At 36.6% G+C, this 20,029-nt stretch overlaps 1 protein-coding gene across 4 annotated transcripts in view; it reads right to left on the bottom strand.

Moving 5' to 3' along the window:
- Positions 1 to 8,889: 8,889 nt before the first annotated feature.
- Positions 8,890 to 20,029, bottom strand: part of jag1a (jagged canonical Notch ligand 1a) — a 41,892-nt gene continuing 30,752 nt past the window's right edge. Inside the window, exons 21-27 of one of the 4 annotated variants that reach the window (XM_083522730.1) lie at positions 15,343 to 15,456; positions 15,115 to 15,221; positions 12,744 to 12,968; positions 12,265 to 12,396; positions 11,619 to 11,781; positions 9,697 to 11,532; positions 8,890 to 9,553 (exon numbers count right to left, since the gene is read on the bottom strand). In XM_083522730.1, the coding sequence (XP_083378856.1) occupies positions 11,063 to 11,532; positions 11,619 to 11,781; positions 12,265 to 12,396; positions 12,744 to 12,968; positions 15,115 to 15,221; positions 15,343 to 15,456 (1,211 nt within the window). In that variant the 3' untranslated portion in view covers positions 8,890 to 9,553; positions 9,697 to 11,062. Of the gene's footprint in view, positions 9,554 to 9,696; positions 11,533 to 11,618; positions 11,785 to 12,264; positions 12,397 to 12,743; positions 12,969 to 15,114; positions 15,225 to 15,342; positions 15,457 to 20,029 lie in introns of all 4 variants that reach the window. The other 3 variants (XM_083522729.1, XM_083522728.1, XM_083522727.1) reach the window with 3 other exon arrangements.

The raw sequence follows: 20,029 nt of genomic DNA on the forward strand, positions 1-20,029 counted from the left end.
TCCATTTTTGTACTTCTGACATTGGCCAGGCCGTGTGTGTGTGTGTGTGTGTGTGTGTGTGTGTGTGTGTGTGTGTGAGGAATTAATGGAATTGCTGTCACTCGAAATAACATGGGGAATCTCAACAGACAAAAATATCTGTAAAGGTGAGAAAGTGTGTGCGTGTGTGTGGTGTCCTGGTTCTTTTTGGGATCAAGCCTATATTCACAGATTGGCCAAACAAACACACATTAATATTTTCTGGGAAACTGCCTGACGTTTCTGGGACCACACATTGCGTCAATTTATTGCCTTTTACAGTCATTATACTGAATTACAATTATTATTTTATTTATTTTTTTATATTCATAAAGTGAAAATTGTGTTTCATAGCTAACATATAAACCAAAACTAGCAAGGAAGCTTTCTTTCTAAACATCCAAATAGTTATATAATAAAAATAAATTATGTTATAACAAATAAATAATGTTATACTGCTGTCTAGACAACCAGCAAATTGTACAAAAGCTAGCATTTTTCTTGCTAATCAGTCATCTTAGCTTTGACATAGTAGTAGCCGTCTAGACAGATCAGAAATATAATTACATTAATGGAAGCTTCTTAATTATTCTGTTGTGGAATTCAACTATTAGCAAGATATCTAGCCAGATATTCATAATGAGCTTGCTAGTCATCCATCTTTATTATGATGTTGTACTGCAGTTAGCTAGCTGTAGAGATTAGAAATTCAATTTGACTCAATTTTACATACATTTTAAATAGATTCCAATTGGGGCTTTTAAAACGAGCAAGAAAAAAGAAAACGAGCAAGATGTATATCATAAGCTTGATGTTAAACTGTAATTAGCAAGCTAGAGAAATCAGAAATTGTATTTAGTTTTATATATAAACAAGAAATTGTTGCATTGAAGCAAATGCTAGATCACTATGTTGCATGTTGTAAGAGCAGGCATTTAGCTGCTAGTCAGCCATCCTTGCTATAAAGTTATACCATAGTTAGCTAATTAGATAGATTAGAAATTCAATTACATTTACGTATTAGCAAAGAAACGTTTATTGAACACACATTCATCCGTATCATCTTATGTACTCAAGGGACAACAGTATAAAAATTAAACCTGGATATATTTAGAGGAGTCAGTGTGCAGGTTGTAAAGCACGACAGATTTACTGTCCTCTAAAAATAACTCAACATACAGCCATTACTGTCTAAATAACTGGCAACAAAATAGAGTACACCCTCAGTGAACATGTCAAAACTGTGTCCAAAGTGTCAATTTTGTGTGTGAGCACCATCGTTATCCAGCACTGCCTTAATTTTCCTGGGCATGGAATTCACCAGAGCTGCACAGGTTGTTGCTGGGATCCTCTTCCACTCCTCCAAAAGGACATCACTGAGCTGCTGGATGTTAGACACATGTTGCAGGTGCTCAATAGGGTTCAGGTCTGAAGACATACTTGGCCACTCCATCACCTTCACCTTTCTCAGCAAGGCAGTTTCATCTTGGTGGTGTGTTTGGGGTCATTATTATGTTGCAAAACTGCTGTTCGGCCCAGTTACTAAAGGGAGGGCATCATTTTCTGTTTCACAGTACATTTTGGAAAACATATTTCCCTCAATGAACCGCAGCTCCCCAGTACCAGCAGCACTCATGCAGCCCCAGACCATGATGCTACCACCACCATGCTTGACTGTAGGCAAGACACAATTTTCTTGGTCCTCACCAGGGCATCGCCACACACGCTGGACACCATCTGAGCCAATCAAGTTAATTTTACTCTCATCAGACCACAGGACATGGTTCCAGTAATTTATGCTCTCGGACAGGGCGTCTTCAACAAACTGTTTGTGGACTTTCTTGTGAGCAGCTTCAAAGAGGCTCCTTCTGGGACCATGGCCTGCAAACTGACTTGTTGTACCGTCTGAGCACTGACGAGCAGACCTTCCGTGTGTCTGTTTTTTTAAGTCAGCTTCTGCACCTGTACTATATCATCTATAATATTGTCCCTTCAGAAAATTAAAATGGTTGCTGAAATGTGAGGGGTGTACTCACGTTTGTAATATACTGTACCGTTTTGTTGAGCAGATTTATCCTTGAAATGCACTGATTTATTGGCTAGGTGAGTTTGTATGTTTAATTGCTGACTGCTAAACTTGGCCAGTTAGAAGTTATGAGGCGCTAGCTGATTAGCCAGCTACTGAATCGAATCGGTTGTGGAATTGGTGTATACATGTCTAATATGGTTTTATGTGGAATATCCAGAAGTAGTCTTCAGGCCTCCAGAACATTTAACTTCAGTTTGTCCAGCACTGTGTACTGCGGGCAAAACACAAAAAACCACAGCCATTTTTTTGTTGCTCCGCACAGAAGTGGCCTCATGGGCAGCGACAACCTATGAACAAAAGGATATTTTTCTCCCTCTTCATTGTTGCTCTGTCTCTCCCGGTTTTTCCCCCGTTCTTCCATTCTCTCGCTCTGAATTGTGTTTTTAATGGCTCCTCTTAAAGGCTCTCAGTTTTCAGAGTGATTAGAAGTGGCGCGCTACGAAGGCGGTGTGTGTTCCTGCTCTCTGATCTCATCCCGCACAGTACTGTTGTGGTTACCAGTTTATGTAGTTTTGTGTGTGTGTGTGTGTGTGTGTGTGTAGAGGGGGATTCTCACTGAGTCTGTGCTTGTGTGTTCTGTCTTGGCTTACGCAGCCAAGTTGAAGTGTGTTACTCTGTGTGTGTGTGTGTGTGTGTGTGTGTGTGTGTGTGTGTGTGTGTGTGTGTGTGCACGAAAGATTGTGTATCAGGTTAAGATATTGCTCTGACACACCGACGCAAAGTGTGGGAAAGTGGGTCTCAGTCTTCTGTAATTAGGACCGTAATGTCTGCGCCACTGGCCACAGTTGTGAGAACGACTTTCTTTTTTTTTTTTTTTTGTATTTACAACCTATTCTGTCTTTCTCTCTTTTTTCCCATTCCTCTCTCTCTCTCTCTCTCTCTCTCTCTCTCTCTCTCTCTCTCTCTCTCTCTCTCTTTTCGTTCCCTCATTCTGGACATGTCCCAGCCTAAAGGAAAATTGACATCATTCTTTTATGTAAGGGCACTTTGCAGAACACCCACCCGCCCACCCACCACCACATAACCCCCCCCAACCCCCACCCCCACTCAAACACACACACACACACACACACACACACACACACACACACACACACACACACACACACACACACACACAGAGACACACACACTCACACCGGCTGAGTCATGGTGCAGTTTTAACTTTGAAAAACACAGAGAACACCCTCTTTTTCTCTGACAGGGTGCGGCCAAAGAAACAATTCTACAGGAATGAGCCTCAAGAGGTCTCAGCATTTGTGTGTGTGTGTGTGTGTGAGAGAGCAAGTAAGTTAGGTTGGTCTTATACATGTCCATATATGCAAGAGCTGATTTGCAGACCTACCACATTTGCAAACCTTTGAAAACTTGCAAACTTTCAGGGGTCGCTGCGTTCGTTAAAATCACACAAGGTCACACCTGACTGAGCCAAGGAAATCATGTGACCAACGGGTACCCATGAATTCTTCAGGTTTTAATACTTCGTACCCTTGCCCGATTTACGAATCAGGAAGGAAAAGTTTCACACATTATTTGTATAAACGTGTTTACGAGGACCAGATGACTGAGTGATTTGTGAAGTCCTCAAATTTAATTATGCTTTTAGCTTAGGGTCAATTTATATTACTGCCCTATTTGTAAAATATTTTCTGACCTAATTCGGGCATAGGGAACAAGTGACAAACTTGTGAGGTCTTAAAAGTTCACATTTTGTTCATATTTGTGGGGACTAATTAAAAAAAAGAAAAAAAAAAAAAAAGAATTTGTAGAAAAAAAATCTCCTGCACTTAAATTAAATCAAGCCAGGGTGACTTTCCCACACATTCTTGATCTGTCTTTTTTTTGTAAGATAAACTGTCCTCATATACACAAATATGTGAGGGCTACTTTGTAAATTGCCCAAGCTCTAACACTGAAACCAATTTGAGCTCACATTCACTCGTGTATTATTGTTTATGAGGACCAGATCACAAAGAGGACTTGTATATAGATATACAGGAATAATTTTATTGTGACAGGTTAACTCTGAGAACCTTTAGAGCCCCCATTATAAAAGAGTGTGCAGACATTGTGTTTATATATATATATATATATATATATATATATATATATATATATATATATATATATATATATATATATATATATATATACACACACACACAAACGAAAGTAAATACACCCCTTACATTTCAACAACTATTTTAGTATCATCTTCTGGAGGGACAATACTATAGACATAGAACTTCGGTATATTTTAGAGTAGTCAATGTGCAGTACAGATTAACTGTCCTCTAAAAATTACTCAACATACAGCCATTATTGTCTAAATAACTGCCAACAAAAGTGAGTACACCCTCAGTGATAACAGCTGTACAGCTTGTACCCATACATTGCCACATGTCCTATTCATCATGTTTATGTTTTTGTCTGCTTGAAAGGACCATACAAATTGGTGTATATTTTATTACAGCAGTTGAAATCTGGTGCTTTGAGTCCAATTTTCTCATACTGACCACTGGATGTTCAACATGTACCTCATGGTAAAGACTCTTTGATGATTTGAGAATCAGAATTGTTGCTCTCCACAAAGATGCAGAGGCTGAAAGAAGATCGGTAACACCCTGAAACTGAGTTAAAGTACAGTGGTCAGGGTCATACAGGGGTTTTCTTAGACGGGTTCCACACAAAACAGACTTCACAGGGGTCCATCAGAGAATGGACCGAGTCCTCGTTGCTTCAAAAAATGGGCAGTGCTCAGACTGTACGCCACACACTGCAACAAGTCGGTTTGCAGGCCATCATCCCAGAAGGAGCCTCTTCTGAAGCTGCTCACAAGAAACCTGCAAACAGTTTGCTGAAGACGACCTGCCCAAGAGCATGAATTACTGGAAACATGTCCTGTGCTCTGATGAGAATAAGATAACGTTGTTTGGCTCAGATGGTGTCCAGCATGTGTACTGACACCCCGGCAGCTTGCTTGAATTTGAACTCATATGTGAACACATCTCATCATATAGGCATATTTATACTTTTTAAATCAGAAAAGGTTTGTTGTATTATTTAATCTATAATCACGTCACAGTCTGATGTGAGGTCCTCAGATGACACATTACACTTGTATATATGTATGTGAGAGTATCATTTCTAAAAATACCTAGAAAATCCTTTTCAGCTTGACTTTTCCTCACACACATTTTTATATTATTGTGTTTAATGGGACTACACACAAAAAACTGCTTTATAAGAACCTCAGGTTTGTATTATACTTATATAAGGTTTTTGTAAGATTCTTGTAATTGTCTTCAGCAATTCCTACATGTCTGAACTCATCACAATAAAGGAAGATAAAAAAACAAAACAACGTATTATTGTATTGCTGTGGCGACAAATTGGCCTGTGAAGACCTCAGATTTTCTTGTTCAGTGTTAGTGCGTGTAAATATAAGTTTTGGTTCAATCACATTTTACTGTGTTCTGAGAGAAAACTTGAACTCTTGAACTGGCATCATTCAGACACACATTTGAATGGTTCCTCATGGGCCAAAACCAAAATGAGCTAACTACAGTCTCCCCTATTCCCTTATGAGGACCGGGAATTTTGTCACCACAATGTCTTTTATTGACACAAGGATGGTATTTGAACAGGATACTGCCCTCATACTATGATGACTACAAATCCGTACACACTTAAAAACCCTGTCTTGTGCACAGCATACCGGGCAGGTACCTCCGAAACTAAGTAAAATTGTACCACCCACACACACACACACACACACACACACACACATTCATGCACGTACACCTCTGAAAAATATCTCTTTACATGAGGGTTTTCATAATATTTCATGGCCCCGACTGTAGCTCTGCTCAGGGTCGTGTCTAGTTTTCATGACAAATTCGTTAATGTAACGGAACCATTAATATTTCAGAGGGAGGTACCCTCATACACTCTCTCACACACACACACACACACACACACACACACACACACACACACACACACACACACACACAACACACATGTAGCTCACTTCACTGCAGGTTTCATACATTAAATATCAGCATAAAGACACAGCTATCACAGCTATGAAATTTTATACGACTTTTCCTCAAAAACTTTTATATGAACAGAATCCAATCTCGGATTATGAAATATTTTAGTCCAATGTTCCTGAATTGTAGTCAAATTACTAATCCCCCCCTGCTTATATCTGACTACCGTAAAAATAAAACCACTTTTTAATATTTATACGCAAAACGTATTAACGTTTCTTACTTTACTTAGACTTAACTACAATATAAAGAAGCTAAACATCTCCTTCCACATTAGTCTTTATTTGCTCTTATAATACGCTCCACTCCTCTGGGAAGTTGTTTAACCAGATTTTGTGGAAATGTCTGGAGATTCTTTCAGCCACAAGAGAGTTTGTAAAGTCTGGTACTGATGTAGGTGAGGTGAGGAGGCCTGGGCTGCAGTCACAGTTTCAATTTATCCCAACTGGTTTGTATCTCTGTATAGAAAGAGATCTTTCACATCTTCCAACCCATGTATAGCAGATCTTCTTGGAGCTGGCTTTGTGCAGAGGGGCAACATCATGCTGGAACAGGTTTGGCTCTCCTAGTTCAAGTGAAGGAAAAAATGTCATGCTACCGCATCCAAAGACCTTCCAGTGTGGCGAAGAACATGTGGGTGAACAAGTCAAGTGGCCCAATAATTTTAGTCAAAGAGTGAAGTTATTGTTAGGGTTCCTTATAAAAAGAAGACAAATCGTTAAGGTGGATTAGACTCATTATAAATTCTATGCTAATTAACTTACACAAACTGCTGATTAAAGACTGTGGATATGCTTTAACAGTGTTTACCTGATTTTAATGATTGAACCCTGCAAGAATTTCTTTTCTTTCTTCCCAAACATGGAAACGAGTCATTGTTTTGGGCACCAAAAAAAAAATTTACACACAAAAAAAAAGAATACAAAAATACCCCTCATCCATCTGTCTGAAATTTCCCAGTTATCAGTGGGACGGTTACATCATGCTTACTTGGGAATATCAGGTTTCTTTCGATCTGTTATTGTTTAATATGAAGTGAAGCCAGATTCTTCTTGTTGAAAAAAACAGATGGGACAGCGAGTCCTATGTCTGGCCGCGGGCTGTACCGAGAGGACGCCGGTTACACACTGGCGTCGTTCCTGAGGGAAAAACGAGAGCTTCGAGACGTCTTTGTTTTGTGTGTCACAAGTTGGGAAACTCGTTGAGGAAATCCGTCTCACGGCCTCGAGTCCGAACCGTTCCCACGACATCAGCGAGACAGCGACGAAATCTTCCATAACGGCTCTCACATGCTTGCTAAACCCAGCCAAGCATTCGCGCGCTCACACACACACACACACACACAGGGCTTGTTACAGTGGGGAATAGTCAACAACCTGACCCGTGGAAGCCATTGCAGATCTGAATGAAGTCGTACGCTAACACTGGGCCTCATCGGAGGCTCTGGAAAGGGGAACACGCACAACAAACCAGGGTTAAATCTTCAGGGAGAAACCATGGGGGGTCTTGGTGGTCAGGGGGATAGGCAACAGGAGTTGAAGAAGAAATTGTTTGTGACATGGAGTAGGCGGAGCAAAAGCGTTTAATTGGTTCCACATCTTCGTTCCTACTCTAAAGCCAGAATTGAATGAGGTCGAGCTTGAATTGAAACGGGCATGTTTTACTGTTGAGATATGCACTACATGGCCAAAAGTATGTGCTCCCTCCCACAGGTCATTTCCCAAATTTGTGGTTCTTGCTAAAAAGTAATTAAACATTGCAGCTTTACACTTTTCCTTGAATTAAAGCTGCGTCTATTCTTATAAAATATACATTCGGAATGCGGTGCTAAAAAAGGAGCAATTTTATGGTCCACAAACCTTTGTTTATATAATGTATTATTATTGTTCCATTTAAAACTTATACATAACTAAATACGAATAAATTTCACCTCATATCACAAATTAGAAAAATAAAATAAATAAAAACTCCACATCGAAGGCATTGTTTCTTACAAAGAATTTAATAAATATTACTTTTTTCAAATGACAAAAAAAAGGAAACGTTCTCAAGTTTAACGCTAAAGTAAAACCGTCTTTGATCAGAAAGGCCTAACAAAAAAAAATAAAAAATTCAAATAAAAATGTTTGTACGATGTCCTGACCAGCATCACTCAGAGGAAAGAGTTCACTTTGACGGACCTGCGCTGACGTTACGAAGAAAATAACGACACGTCGTTTGTAAGGAAATGAAAGACGCCGTGGAGTTTGGACTTCTCCAGGAAAGTGAAGCTCCATGAGTCGTACTGTACATTCGCTCGTTTCCTCAGTCGTTTTGGGGAAAAAACAATCAAACAAACAAACTAACAAACAAACTAACAGCCAGCTTTAGTTTCAGTGATTATGATCACAAAATCAGAACATTCTGAAAGGATTTGAGAGACGGACTGAGAAACATGGCAGAAGCTCTACTCCTTTTCATCTCTCATCAGAAATAATCCTGAACCGATGTCACACCAAACCACCTGTGTGTGTAAGCTTGCTTGGTTGTGTGTGTTTGTGGGAATGTGTGTTTGTGTGTACGTTTGTTTGGAGGTGTTTGTTACTTTGTGTATTTTTGGGTATGTATGTGTGTATACATATGTGTGTGTTTATATGTATTGTGCATATGTGTGTAGGTATGTATTTATGTCTGTGTCTATGCTTCAATGTAAATGTATATGTATATATGTATGTCTATATACATATATGTGTGTGTGTGTGTGTGTGTGTGTGTGTGTGTGTGTGTGTGTGTGTTTGTGTGAACGTTTTCTGTTCAGAATAAAGGGACATATACAGCTTACAAAACTGTCGAACCTTCGGATCTAAACGAAGCACATAAATAAAAAAAAACAAAATAAAGGCGATGATAGGAATGATAGGCTCTCGAATATTAAGTTAATAAATCAAATATACAAATGATTAATTAAAAAATATGTACATACAAAGGAAAATAAATCTACACAACATCGACGTCGTGGTAAAAGTCGACAAAAATGACAAATTCTTCATATCGCAAGGGACCGAAGTTTTGACCTGCTGCCTGCAAAACAACCAACAATACACAGGACAATAAATAATAATAATAATAGTAATAATAGTGATAATTCGGTTCGGTTGGTGCGGTGGTTCTGGTGCGGTGTAACAGGGAGCTTTGGGCTTCACTCAGGGGTGGGCGAGATGAAACCAGGCCAGACCAATCAGCTGACCGGATCAGATTTTCTTTTCTTTTCTTTATAATTTTATCTCCACTATAATGCAACTGATCTATTATTATCTTTTATAAAATTGCATTTAACCAAATTTAAGTGTACTGAAATATGTTTCAAGCCATCTGTAAAGTTTAAAATCTGTCGGGGGAAAAAAGTACAAATCTGAAAAAAATTTACCGTCTGAAAAACTGCAAATAAAAAAACCCCAAAAAAACCAATTCAAATCTCGAAAAATCCCAGAGTGAAATCGCAATTTTTAAAAAAAAGTAAGCATCTAAAATTGCAAATACATTGCAATAAATTGCGAATATCGCAAATAAAAAAATTACTGTCTGAAAAACTGCAAATAAAAAAAAATATTTAAATTGCAAATAAAAAAACTTTTTAGATTCTCAAATAAAAAACGACTGAAATCAAAAATTAAAAAACCCAAAATTGCAAATTAAAAAAGAATATTATCAGTAAAAAAAAGTTTTGAATATAATTTTGCTAAAGTACCACCAGATCAAGATAGATTTTAATAATAAAAATCTTATATTTGGTTTGTTGTAATCTTATAAAAAATTTGTCGTTATTAGAGATATTTTTCACGTGATGCCACGTGTTGTCATTCCTTTCTATAGATAAAATTTTGTCCATTTTTTTTTGTTTTTTTAGAAACAAATCACAATGTCAGCTTAAATGATTGATTAATTCATTTGGATGCAATTGAATTGAATTTTATTCTGTTTATTTAATTTTTTCAAAATAATGAATCAATGAATTGGCCCACCCCTAGCGTCAGATGTCCTGATCTAAATGGCGAATGATGACTCGCACACTCACTTACTGTATAATAAAAGTCTAAGGGGCAGCCATGGCCACACAATCAGCCATTACACGTGAAAATACGAACCGAAACCTCCGACTGAAGAATTAACAAATTTAGTTCATGTAAATTGGAGATCTGCCCTTCAGACCTGCATTATCAGTGAGACCGCAGGTTCTGGTGAACACGTGTGGAGATTCTCGACCGGTCGAGATAACGTCGTGGGTAAGATGCTCCGAGATCAGCATCGCTTCTGTCAGCACCTCGGATCCCTCTGCCTCTTTGTGAAATGATGTGAGGAAATAAAAAAAAAGAGAAGAATGAAAAATGGAAAAAAAAACACTGACGCATACTTGCTGAGTGCAAATCCGATCCGTGTGCTGAAGCAATTCAGAGATTCTGCTGCTGCACACTAAAGAATCCGAATTGATTCGCGATGCCGGAAAACAGCAACCGCTCGCTCGTAACTCATCGCTACATAAAAAGTACCCAAAACGGTGGGAGGAAAAAAAAAATAAAGCCAGCCAACCCACAACAGCCTCACTCCGAACAATTAGTCAGCGTGTCTATGCCGTAAATTTCGCTGTGGGGACTTTTCCTCGTTTTATTTCCCCCTTTTCCACCTTCTTGGCCATTTCCACCCAAATAGGTCCTAAGATTTCCCTTAACGCCCAGAGACTGTTTTCTGGTTTGAAAAAAAGGTGAGTCGGGACAAAAAAAAACAAAATATATTTTTAGATTTTCGGTCCTGTTGTCTTCTTTTGTTTCCCGTTCCGTCCTTCACCTTTAGGTGCAGCCGTAACGGTTGTCACGGTGACTGTTTCCTTGCCCACCAGTGTTTTTTTTTGTCCCTCTGGCAGCCGCTATACGATATACTCCATTTTGTGCAAGCTGTTCTGCGATTCCAAGTCTCTGTTGTCGCGTTTGTTAGTCCAGTGAGCTCGTTTGGCGTGAAGGCCGCTCGGCCGCTCGTCGCACTCCACCGGCGCGTAGACCGGTCGCCGCGGAAACCTCGCTTTGTGAAGATGCTTTTCTGCATCCGGGTCGTCCTCGGGCGGCGGCGTCTCCTGCGGCGGGATTTTCTGCGACCCGATCTTGGCGCTGACGGCGTTCTTCTCAATACGGTTCTTGATCTGGTGCAGGTTCTCGCGAGCGTTGTTGGCCGCGTTGTTGTCCTCGGCGCTCGGGGGCGTTGACGGCGCCGAGGCGTACCCGGTCGCCGTGGCACTCGCGTTTTGCTTGCGACGCCGACGTACCCACCACAGAGCCGCACACACCAAGGCCAGTGCCCAGATCACGGTTGCCACGGAAACCAGCACTGGCACCAGGTAATCTAGCGACACAGAGAAGGAGGATGTTTAAAAAAAACCTCTTCTCATGTATGAACTGATCCCCACATGTAGAGGATGAGACGCTTACCGTTCGGGCTGCTGGACCTGGGCTGCTGCACGCGGACCTCGGCGATGGCAGTCAGGATGGTCCCGTTAGCGCTGCGTTTGCTCACCACGTCGATGATCCAGTCTGTGATCCCTTTCACCGGGGCCTGGCCACCAACACCACCACCACCTCCTCCATCGGAAACCTGCTGGAGAACATTTTAACATTTCAGTACCCCAGGCTGAGACTCTCTCAGCTTCCTTAGTTGGACGGTGAAGGTTTTATAACACCGGTACGGTCATTTCTATGTAAAGTAAACAGCTGCGGTGATTAATCTCAGAGATTTGGTCTTTGCCCATTGTAAATAACGGTTATTATTATTATTATTATTATTATGTGGAGTTTTTTTTTTACTAAAGACACACAACTCTGTAAGCGTTTAATGAGCTGTTGTGCAGCCAAAACACATTATTCATGCAGCATAAGGGAACGTCAGAGCAACTTATTCCCATCGCCACCATCATCATCATCATCATCATCATCATCATCATCATCGTATAATAACAAGGTTATAATAGCATGGGATTCATGTCAGGGGGATTAGTTACAGCATGCAATTGAGCGATTAAAGGATAAAACTGGGATTAACTGAAGCACAGAGAGAGAAGAGAAGATTCCAGATACATACAATGGCGACGTGTATTTCGCTGCTGGCCGTGGTGGAAGGTTCACAGGTGATGGAGATGGAGAACTCGGATGAGAGGTTCTTCACCACATAGAGACTGCGCAGTTCTCTGCACACCTGCTCCACAGTCACGCCCTGAAACACCATCATGATCATCATCATCGTCGTCAGCATCAGCACGATTTATCAACGTGCGATTGATGCATTTCCGTTTTACCATTTTTATAAAAAATATAAATAAATAAATATAAAAGAGGTGAAATTAAAACCTTCAATGCAACACATTTACCCAACATGTCCTTTCTTTACTCGGATATAAAATATATGTATATTTTTTAGCTCACTAAACATTTGTTTAAGTCTCAAATCAGCACCGAAATCGCCCATGACGCACACATCCGGCAATTAAAACCGTCCGTGTGGAAACAGAAAAAGATCAGCCCCTATATATATTCTGATAATCGCCCCCCTGCTGCTCTCACCTGTGGCATGACGTCCTTGGTGAACCTGAACGTGGCGTTGACGCAGTCGCTGTCTGGGTGGCACCGGGACTGGACTTTTGTGCTTTGATCGGACCAGCATTCACCTTGTGTGGGGCACGGGCGCACGAAGCAGCGATCCTCACGCACAGGGACACACATCTGACCTGCAGGACAATCTCCTCGCCCGGCTCCGAGCAGACGGCACGGCTTCGGTCCACACAACAACTGCAGAGGAAGAAAAATTCAGGTTTAGCACCAAATAATCGTCTCATAGATATTTCAGTATGTCGTACACGGGTTGGGTGAACAATTACAAATCTCCACATGCACACTCCAGAATCTAATGGAACATCTTCCTGAAAGAGTGGAGGTTGTTTCAAGAGCAATCGAGGAATAAACGTGAAACGGAATGTTCACAATAAAGTGGATACTACATTTGCTGAGGTGTTCACAAACTTCTGTCCACAGAGTTTTCCATTTCCCGTAGCCAAAATAACGATTCGTGAGTTACATCCGACCGGAAATACAGCAGTAGACCGTTTTTTTTAAGGATGCTATTCAGGACGTATTTGGGACACAGCATTACCTCGAGGCTGAGGAATTCGGTTTCATTTGGTTCGGTGTTAATAAAAGAGATTTGACGCCACTGTTCATAAGCTCCTTTTCCAAACGAGGCGTACTTCAAAGCTCACCACAAAAGCCTGAATGGATGGATGGATCGAGCCCACGCTGCGGCCGTGTCCCAAACCGACACAGTTTTTTTAATTCACAAAGAGGTCTCATGTTAGATGAGAGAAAAATCGAGAAAAAGAAAGAAAGAGAGAGAGAGAGAGAGAGAGAGAGAGAGACAAAGGAACTGATTCTACAGTCGTGGTTTTATTCATCTGGGTGATGTTTGAGGGTAAAATTTACAGTCAGTGGAGATTTTTGGCCAAATTGTGTGTGTGTGTGTGTTTTTACTGCATCCTCATGCTGTAATTACCTAACACCCCGGACTTTACACTTTCCCTCTCTCCTTCTCGCTTTTCTTCACAATGAGAACGGCCGCATGTGCGGTTCACACACCAAGCATTAATATTTAAACCTTCGCTCTGTGCACTTTGTTCCCAGCTGCTGATAAAAAAAAGAAATAGTCTCCTGGATATAGTTTGCCGTTAAGGTTAGATAAGCGGACGGATTTCGGCGAGTATACAGGACGTGGGATCGCTTCACTTTGATCTCTCCTCGACGAATGAAAAAAACGAGTCAACAGAGAGAAATATGAAACACATCAATCTCACAGCTGAAGCAGTAATGGTTAACTGGTGTGTGTGTGTGTGTGTGTGTGTGTGTGTGTGTGTGTGTGTGTGTGTGTGTGTGTGTGAGCTATGCACTACGCTGTCATTTTCCCACACATCAGTGGACGTGACATTGCAAAACTTCCTAAAGTCGGAAACATGTCTCTCACACACACACACACACACACACACACACACACACACACACACACACACACACACACACACACACACACAGTCATTTTATATCAAATGTTGTTGTTATTACAACTTTTATTTAAAGATGACGGAAAAATTCAAAAAGTAAAAAAGGGAATAAAGAATTAAATAATCAATTATTTTATTTACATTATTTGATCATTTATCAGACTTTCCTCTGACACATGCTCCACTGCAGCATGTGTATAATTGTATTTTTATAGTTAGTTTCTGATAAATATATAAACAAATGTATTGTATTTAGGAACTGAATCAGAATTTTTAAATAAAAATAACTTAAAATTAAATGTAGACAATTAATAATTTTTTTGTATAATTAAATAATCTTTATATCTTTATAATATATCTAAATAATCTTTATAATAATTATAATTAAATAATCTTTTTTATAATCAATCTAATAATGGAATAGCCAGAATAGAATAGCCTTTATTTGTCACATATACATTACAGCACAGTGAAATGTAGTTCTTCGCATATCCCAGCTTGCTTGGAAGCTGGGGTCAGAGCGCAGGGTCGGCCATGATACGGCGCCCCTGGAGCACACCGAGGGTTAAGGGCCTTGCTCAAGGGCCCAAGAGTGGCAGCTTGGCAATACCGGGGCTTGAACCCCCGACCTTCCGATCAGTAATCCAGCGCCTTAACCACTGGAGCCACCACTCCCCCCAATCTATTATTTTATTGCATTTTTTCATATTTTGTTAGTTTTATTCCTTTCATTATTTATTAATTATTCATTTATTTTTAAGGATATTCCTATAATATTCCTATAATTTATTCGAATATTAAGTAATTAGATTTGATTTAATGAGCATCTGGTTTGTTTGATTCTAGTCTCGGTAGTGTGTGCTGGTGGTGTAGGTGGTATCTGGTACCTTGGTGCAGGTGACCCTGCTGTTGTGACAGTAGCAGGTGTTACAGTCTGTGTCCCATCTCGCCCCGTCAGCGATGATGCGTCCGCTGTCCGTGCAGGGACTCCCGTCTACTGAAACAGACACAAGTCATATGACCGCTGGGGTTAGGAAAGGAAGTGTAGACTAGAATAAGAGAAGCAATGAGCTGAGTGTGATTCTGTGTGTGTGTGTGTGTGTTAGTGTTTTTACCATCCTGACACCTGGCTCCGGTCCTCCCGGGTGGACACAGGCAGCGGTAACCGTTAATCTCGTCCACACATGTCGCGCCAAACGCACACGGAGACGACTGGCACTCGTTAATATCTAGCAGAAACACAATCACATGGTTCATCCATCAGTTGCTGGTATTGTCTTACAATCAGTACTTTAAAAGTACTTCATATGAATCAACTATAACCAGTACTTTATATAAATCCAGTACTTTATATGAATCAACTATAACCAGTACTTCATATGAATCAACTATAACCAGTACTTTATATGAATCAACTATAACCAGTACTTTATATAAATCAACTATAACCAGTACTTTATATAAATCCAGTACTTTATTTGAATCAACTATAACCAGTACTTCATATGAATCAACTATAACCAGTACTTCATATGAATCAACTATAACCAGTACTTTATATGAATCAACTATAACCAGTACTTTATATAAATCAACTATAATCAGTACTTTATATAAATCCAGTACTTTATATGAATCAACTATAACCAGTACTTCATATGAATCAACTATAACCAGTACTTTATATAAATCAACTATAACCAGTACTTTATATAAATCAACTATAACCAGTACTTCATATGAATCAACTATAACCAGTACTTTATATGAATCAACTATAACCAGTACTTTATATAAATCAACTATAACCAGTACTTTATATAAATCAACTATAACCAGTACTTTATATAAATCAACTATAATCAGTACTTTATATAAATCAACTATAACCAGTACTTTATATAAATCAACTATAACCAGTACTTTATATAAATCAACTATAACCAGTACTTCATATGAATCAACTATAACCAGTACTTTATATAAATCAACTATAACCAGTACTTCATATGAATCAACTATAACCAGTACTTTATATGAATCAACTATAACCAGTACTTTATATAAATCAACTATAACCAGTACTTTATATAAATCAACTATAACCAGTACTTTATATAAATCAACTATAATCAGTACTTTATATAAATCAACTATAATCAGTACTTTATATAAATCAACTATAATCAGTACTTTATATAAATCAACTATAACCAGTACTTTATATAAATCAACTATAACCAGTACTTTATATAAATCAACTATAACCAGTACTTTATATAAATCAACTATAACCAGTACTTTATATAAATCAACGGTAATCAGTACTTTATATAAATCAACTATAACCAGTACTTTATATAAATCAACTATAACCAGTACTTTATATAAATCAACTATAACCAGTACTTTATATAAATCAACTATAACCAGTACTTTATATAAATCAACTATAATCAGTACTTTATATAAATCCAGTACTTTATATGAATCAACTATAACCAGTACTTCATATGAATCAACTATAACCAGTACTTTATATAAATCAACTATAACCAGTACTTTATATAAATCAACTATAACCAGTACTTCATATGAATCAACTATAACCAGTACTTTATATGAATCAACTATAACCAGTACTTTATATAAATCAACTATAACCAGTACTTTATATAAATCAACTATAACCAGTACTTTATATAAATCAACTATAATCAGTACTTTATATAAATCAACTATAACCAGTACTTTATATAAATCAACTATAACCAGTACTTTATATAAATCAACTATAACCAGTACTTCATATGAATCAACTATAACCAGTACTTTATATGAATCAACTATAACCAGTACTTTATATAAATCAACTATAACCAGTACTTTATATGAATCAACTATAACCAGTACTTTATATAAATCAACTATAACCAGTACTTTATATAAATCAACTATAACCAGTACTTTATATAAATCAACTATAATCAGTACTTTATATAAATCAACTATAACCAGTACTTTATATAAATCAACTATAACCAGTACTTTATATAAATCAACTATAACCAGTACTTTATATAAATCAACTATAATCAGTACTTTATATAAATAAACTATAATCAGTACTTTATATAAATCAACTATAATCAGTACTTTATATAAATCAACTATAACCAGTACTTTATATAAATCAACTATAACCAGTACTTTATATAAATCAACTATAACCAGTACTTTATATAAATCAACGGTAATCAGTACTTTATATAAATCAACTATAACCAGTACTTTATATAAATCAACTATAACCAGTACTTTATATAAATCAACTATAACCAGTACTTTATATAAATCAACTATAACCAGTACTTTATATAAATCAACTATAACCAGTACTTTATATAAATCAACTATAATCAGTACTTTATATAAATCAACTATAACCAGTACTTTATATAAATCAACTATAATCAGTACTTTATATAAATCAACTATAATCAGTACTTTATATAAATCAACTATAACCAGTACTTTATATAAATCAACTATAACCAGTACTTTATATAAATCAACTATAATCAGTACTTTATATAAATCAACTATAATCAGTACTTTATATAAATCAACTATAACCAGTACTTTATATAAATCAACTATAACCAGTACTTTATATAAATTAACTATAACCAGTACTTTATATGAATCAACTATAACCAGTACTTCATATGAATCAACTATAACCAGTACTTCATATGAATCAACTATAACCAGTACTTCATATGAATCAACTATAACCAGTACTTTATATAAATCAACTATAATCAGTACTTTATATAAATCCAGTACTTTATATGAATCAACTATAACCAGTACTTCATATGAATCAACTATAACCAGTACTTTATATAAATCAACTATAATCAGTACTTTATATAAATCCAGTACTTTATATGAATCAACTATAACCAGTACTTCATATGAATCAACTATAACCAGTACTTTATATAAATCAACTATAATCAGTACTTTATATAAATCCAGTACTTTATATGAATCAACTATAACCAGTACTTCATATGAATCAACTATAACCAGTACTTTATATGAATCAACTATAACCAGTACTTTATATAAATCAACTATAACCAGTACTTTATATAAATCCAGTACTTTATATGAATCAACTATAACCAGTACTTTATATGAATCAACTATAACCAGTACTTCATATGAATCAACTATAACCAGTACTTTATATAAATCAACTATAATCAGTACTTTATATAAATCCAGTACTTTATATGAATCAACTATAACCAGTACTTCATATGAATCAACTATAATCAGTACTTTATATAAATCAACTATAACCAGTACTTCATATGAATCAACTATAACCAGTACTTTATATGAATCAACTATAACCAGTACTTTATATAAATCAACTATAACCAGTACTTTATATAAATCAACTATAACCAGTACTTTATATAAATCAACTATAATCAGTACTTTATATAAATCAACTATAATCAGTACTTTATATAAATCAACTATAACCAGTACTTTATATAAATCAACTATAACCAGTACTTTATATAAATTAACTATAACCAGTACTTTATATGAATCAACTATAACCAGTACTTTATATAAATCAACTATAACCAGTACTTTATATAAATCAACTATAACCAGTACTTTATATAAATCCAGTACTTTATATGAATCAACTATAACCAGTACTTCATATGAATCAACTATAACCAGTACTTCATATGAATCAACTATAACCAGTACTTTATATGAATCAACTATAACCAGTACTTCATATGAATCAACTATAACCAGTACTTTATATAAATCAACTATAATCAGTACTTTATATAAATCCAGTACTTTATATGAATCAACTATAACCAGTACTTCATATGAATCAACTATAACCAGTACTTTATATAAATCAACTATAATCAGTACTTTATATAAATCCAGTACTTTATATGAATCAACTATAACCAGTACTTCATATGAATCAACTATAACCAGTACTTTATATAAATCAACTATAATCAGTACTTTATATAAATCAACTATAACCAGTACTTTATATAAATCCAGTACTTTATATGAATCAACTATAACCAGTACTTCATATGAATCAACTATAACCAGTACTTCATATGAATCAACTATAACCAGTACTTTATATGAATCAACTATAACCAGTACTTCATATGAATCAACTATAACCAGTACTTTATATAAATCAACTATAATCAGTACTTTATATAAATCCAGTACTTTATATGAATCAACTATAACCAGTACTTCATATGAATCAACTATAATCAGTACTTTATATAAATCAACTATAACCAGTACTTCATATGAATCAACTATAACCAGTACTTTATATGAATCAACTATAACCAGTACTTTATATAAATCAACTATAACCAGTACTTTATATAAATCAACTATAACCAGTACTTTATATAAATCAACTATAATCAGTACTTTATATAAATCAACTATAACCAGTACTTTATATAAATCAACTATAACCAGTACTTTATATAAATCAACTATAACCAGTACTTTATATAAATCAACTATAATCAGTACTTTATATAAATCAACTATAACCAGTACTTTATATAAATCAACTATAACCAGTACTTTATATAAATCAACTATAACCAGTACTTTATATAAATCAACTATAATCAGTACTTTATATAAATCAACTATAACCAGTACTTTATATAAATCAACTATAATCAGTACTTTATATAA

This window comes from Silurus aristotelis (genome assembly GCF_946808225.1).
Source record: "Silurus aristotelis genome assembly, chromosome: 20".
Taxonomy (NCBI): Eukaryota; Metazoa; Chordata; class Actinopteri; order Siluriformes; family Siluridae; genus Silurus; species Silurus aristotelis.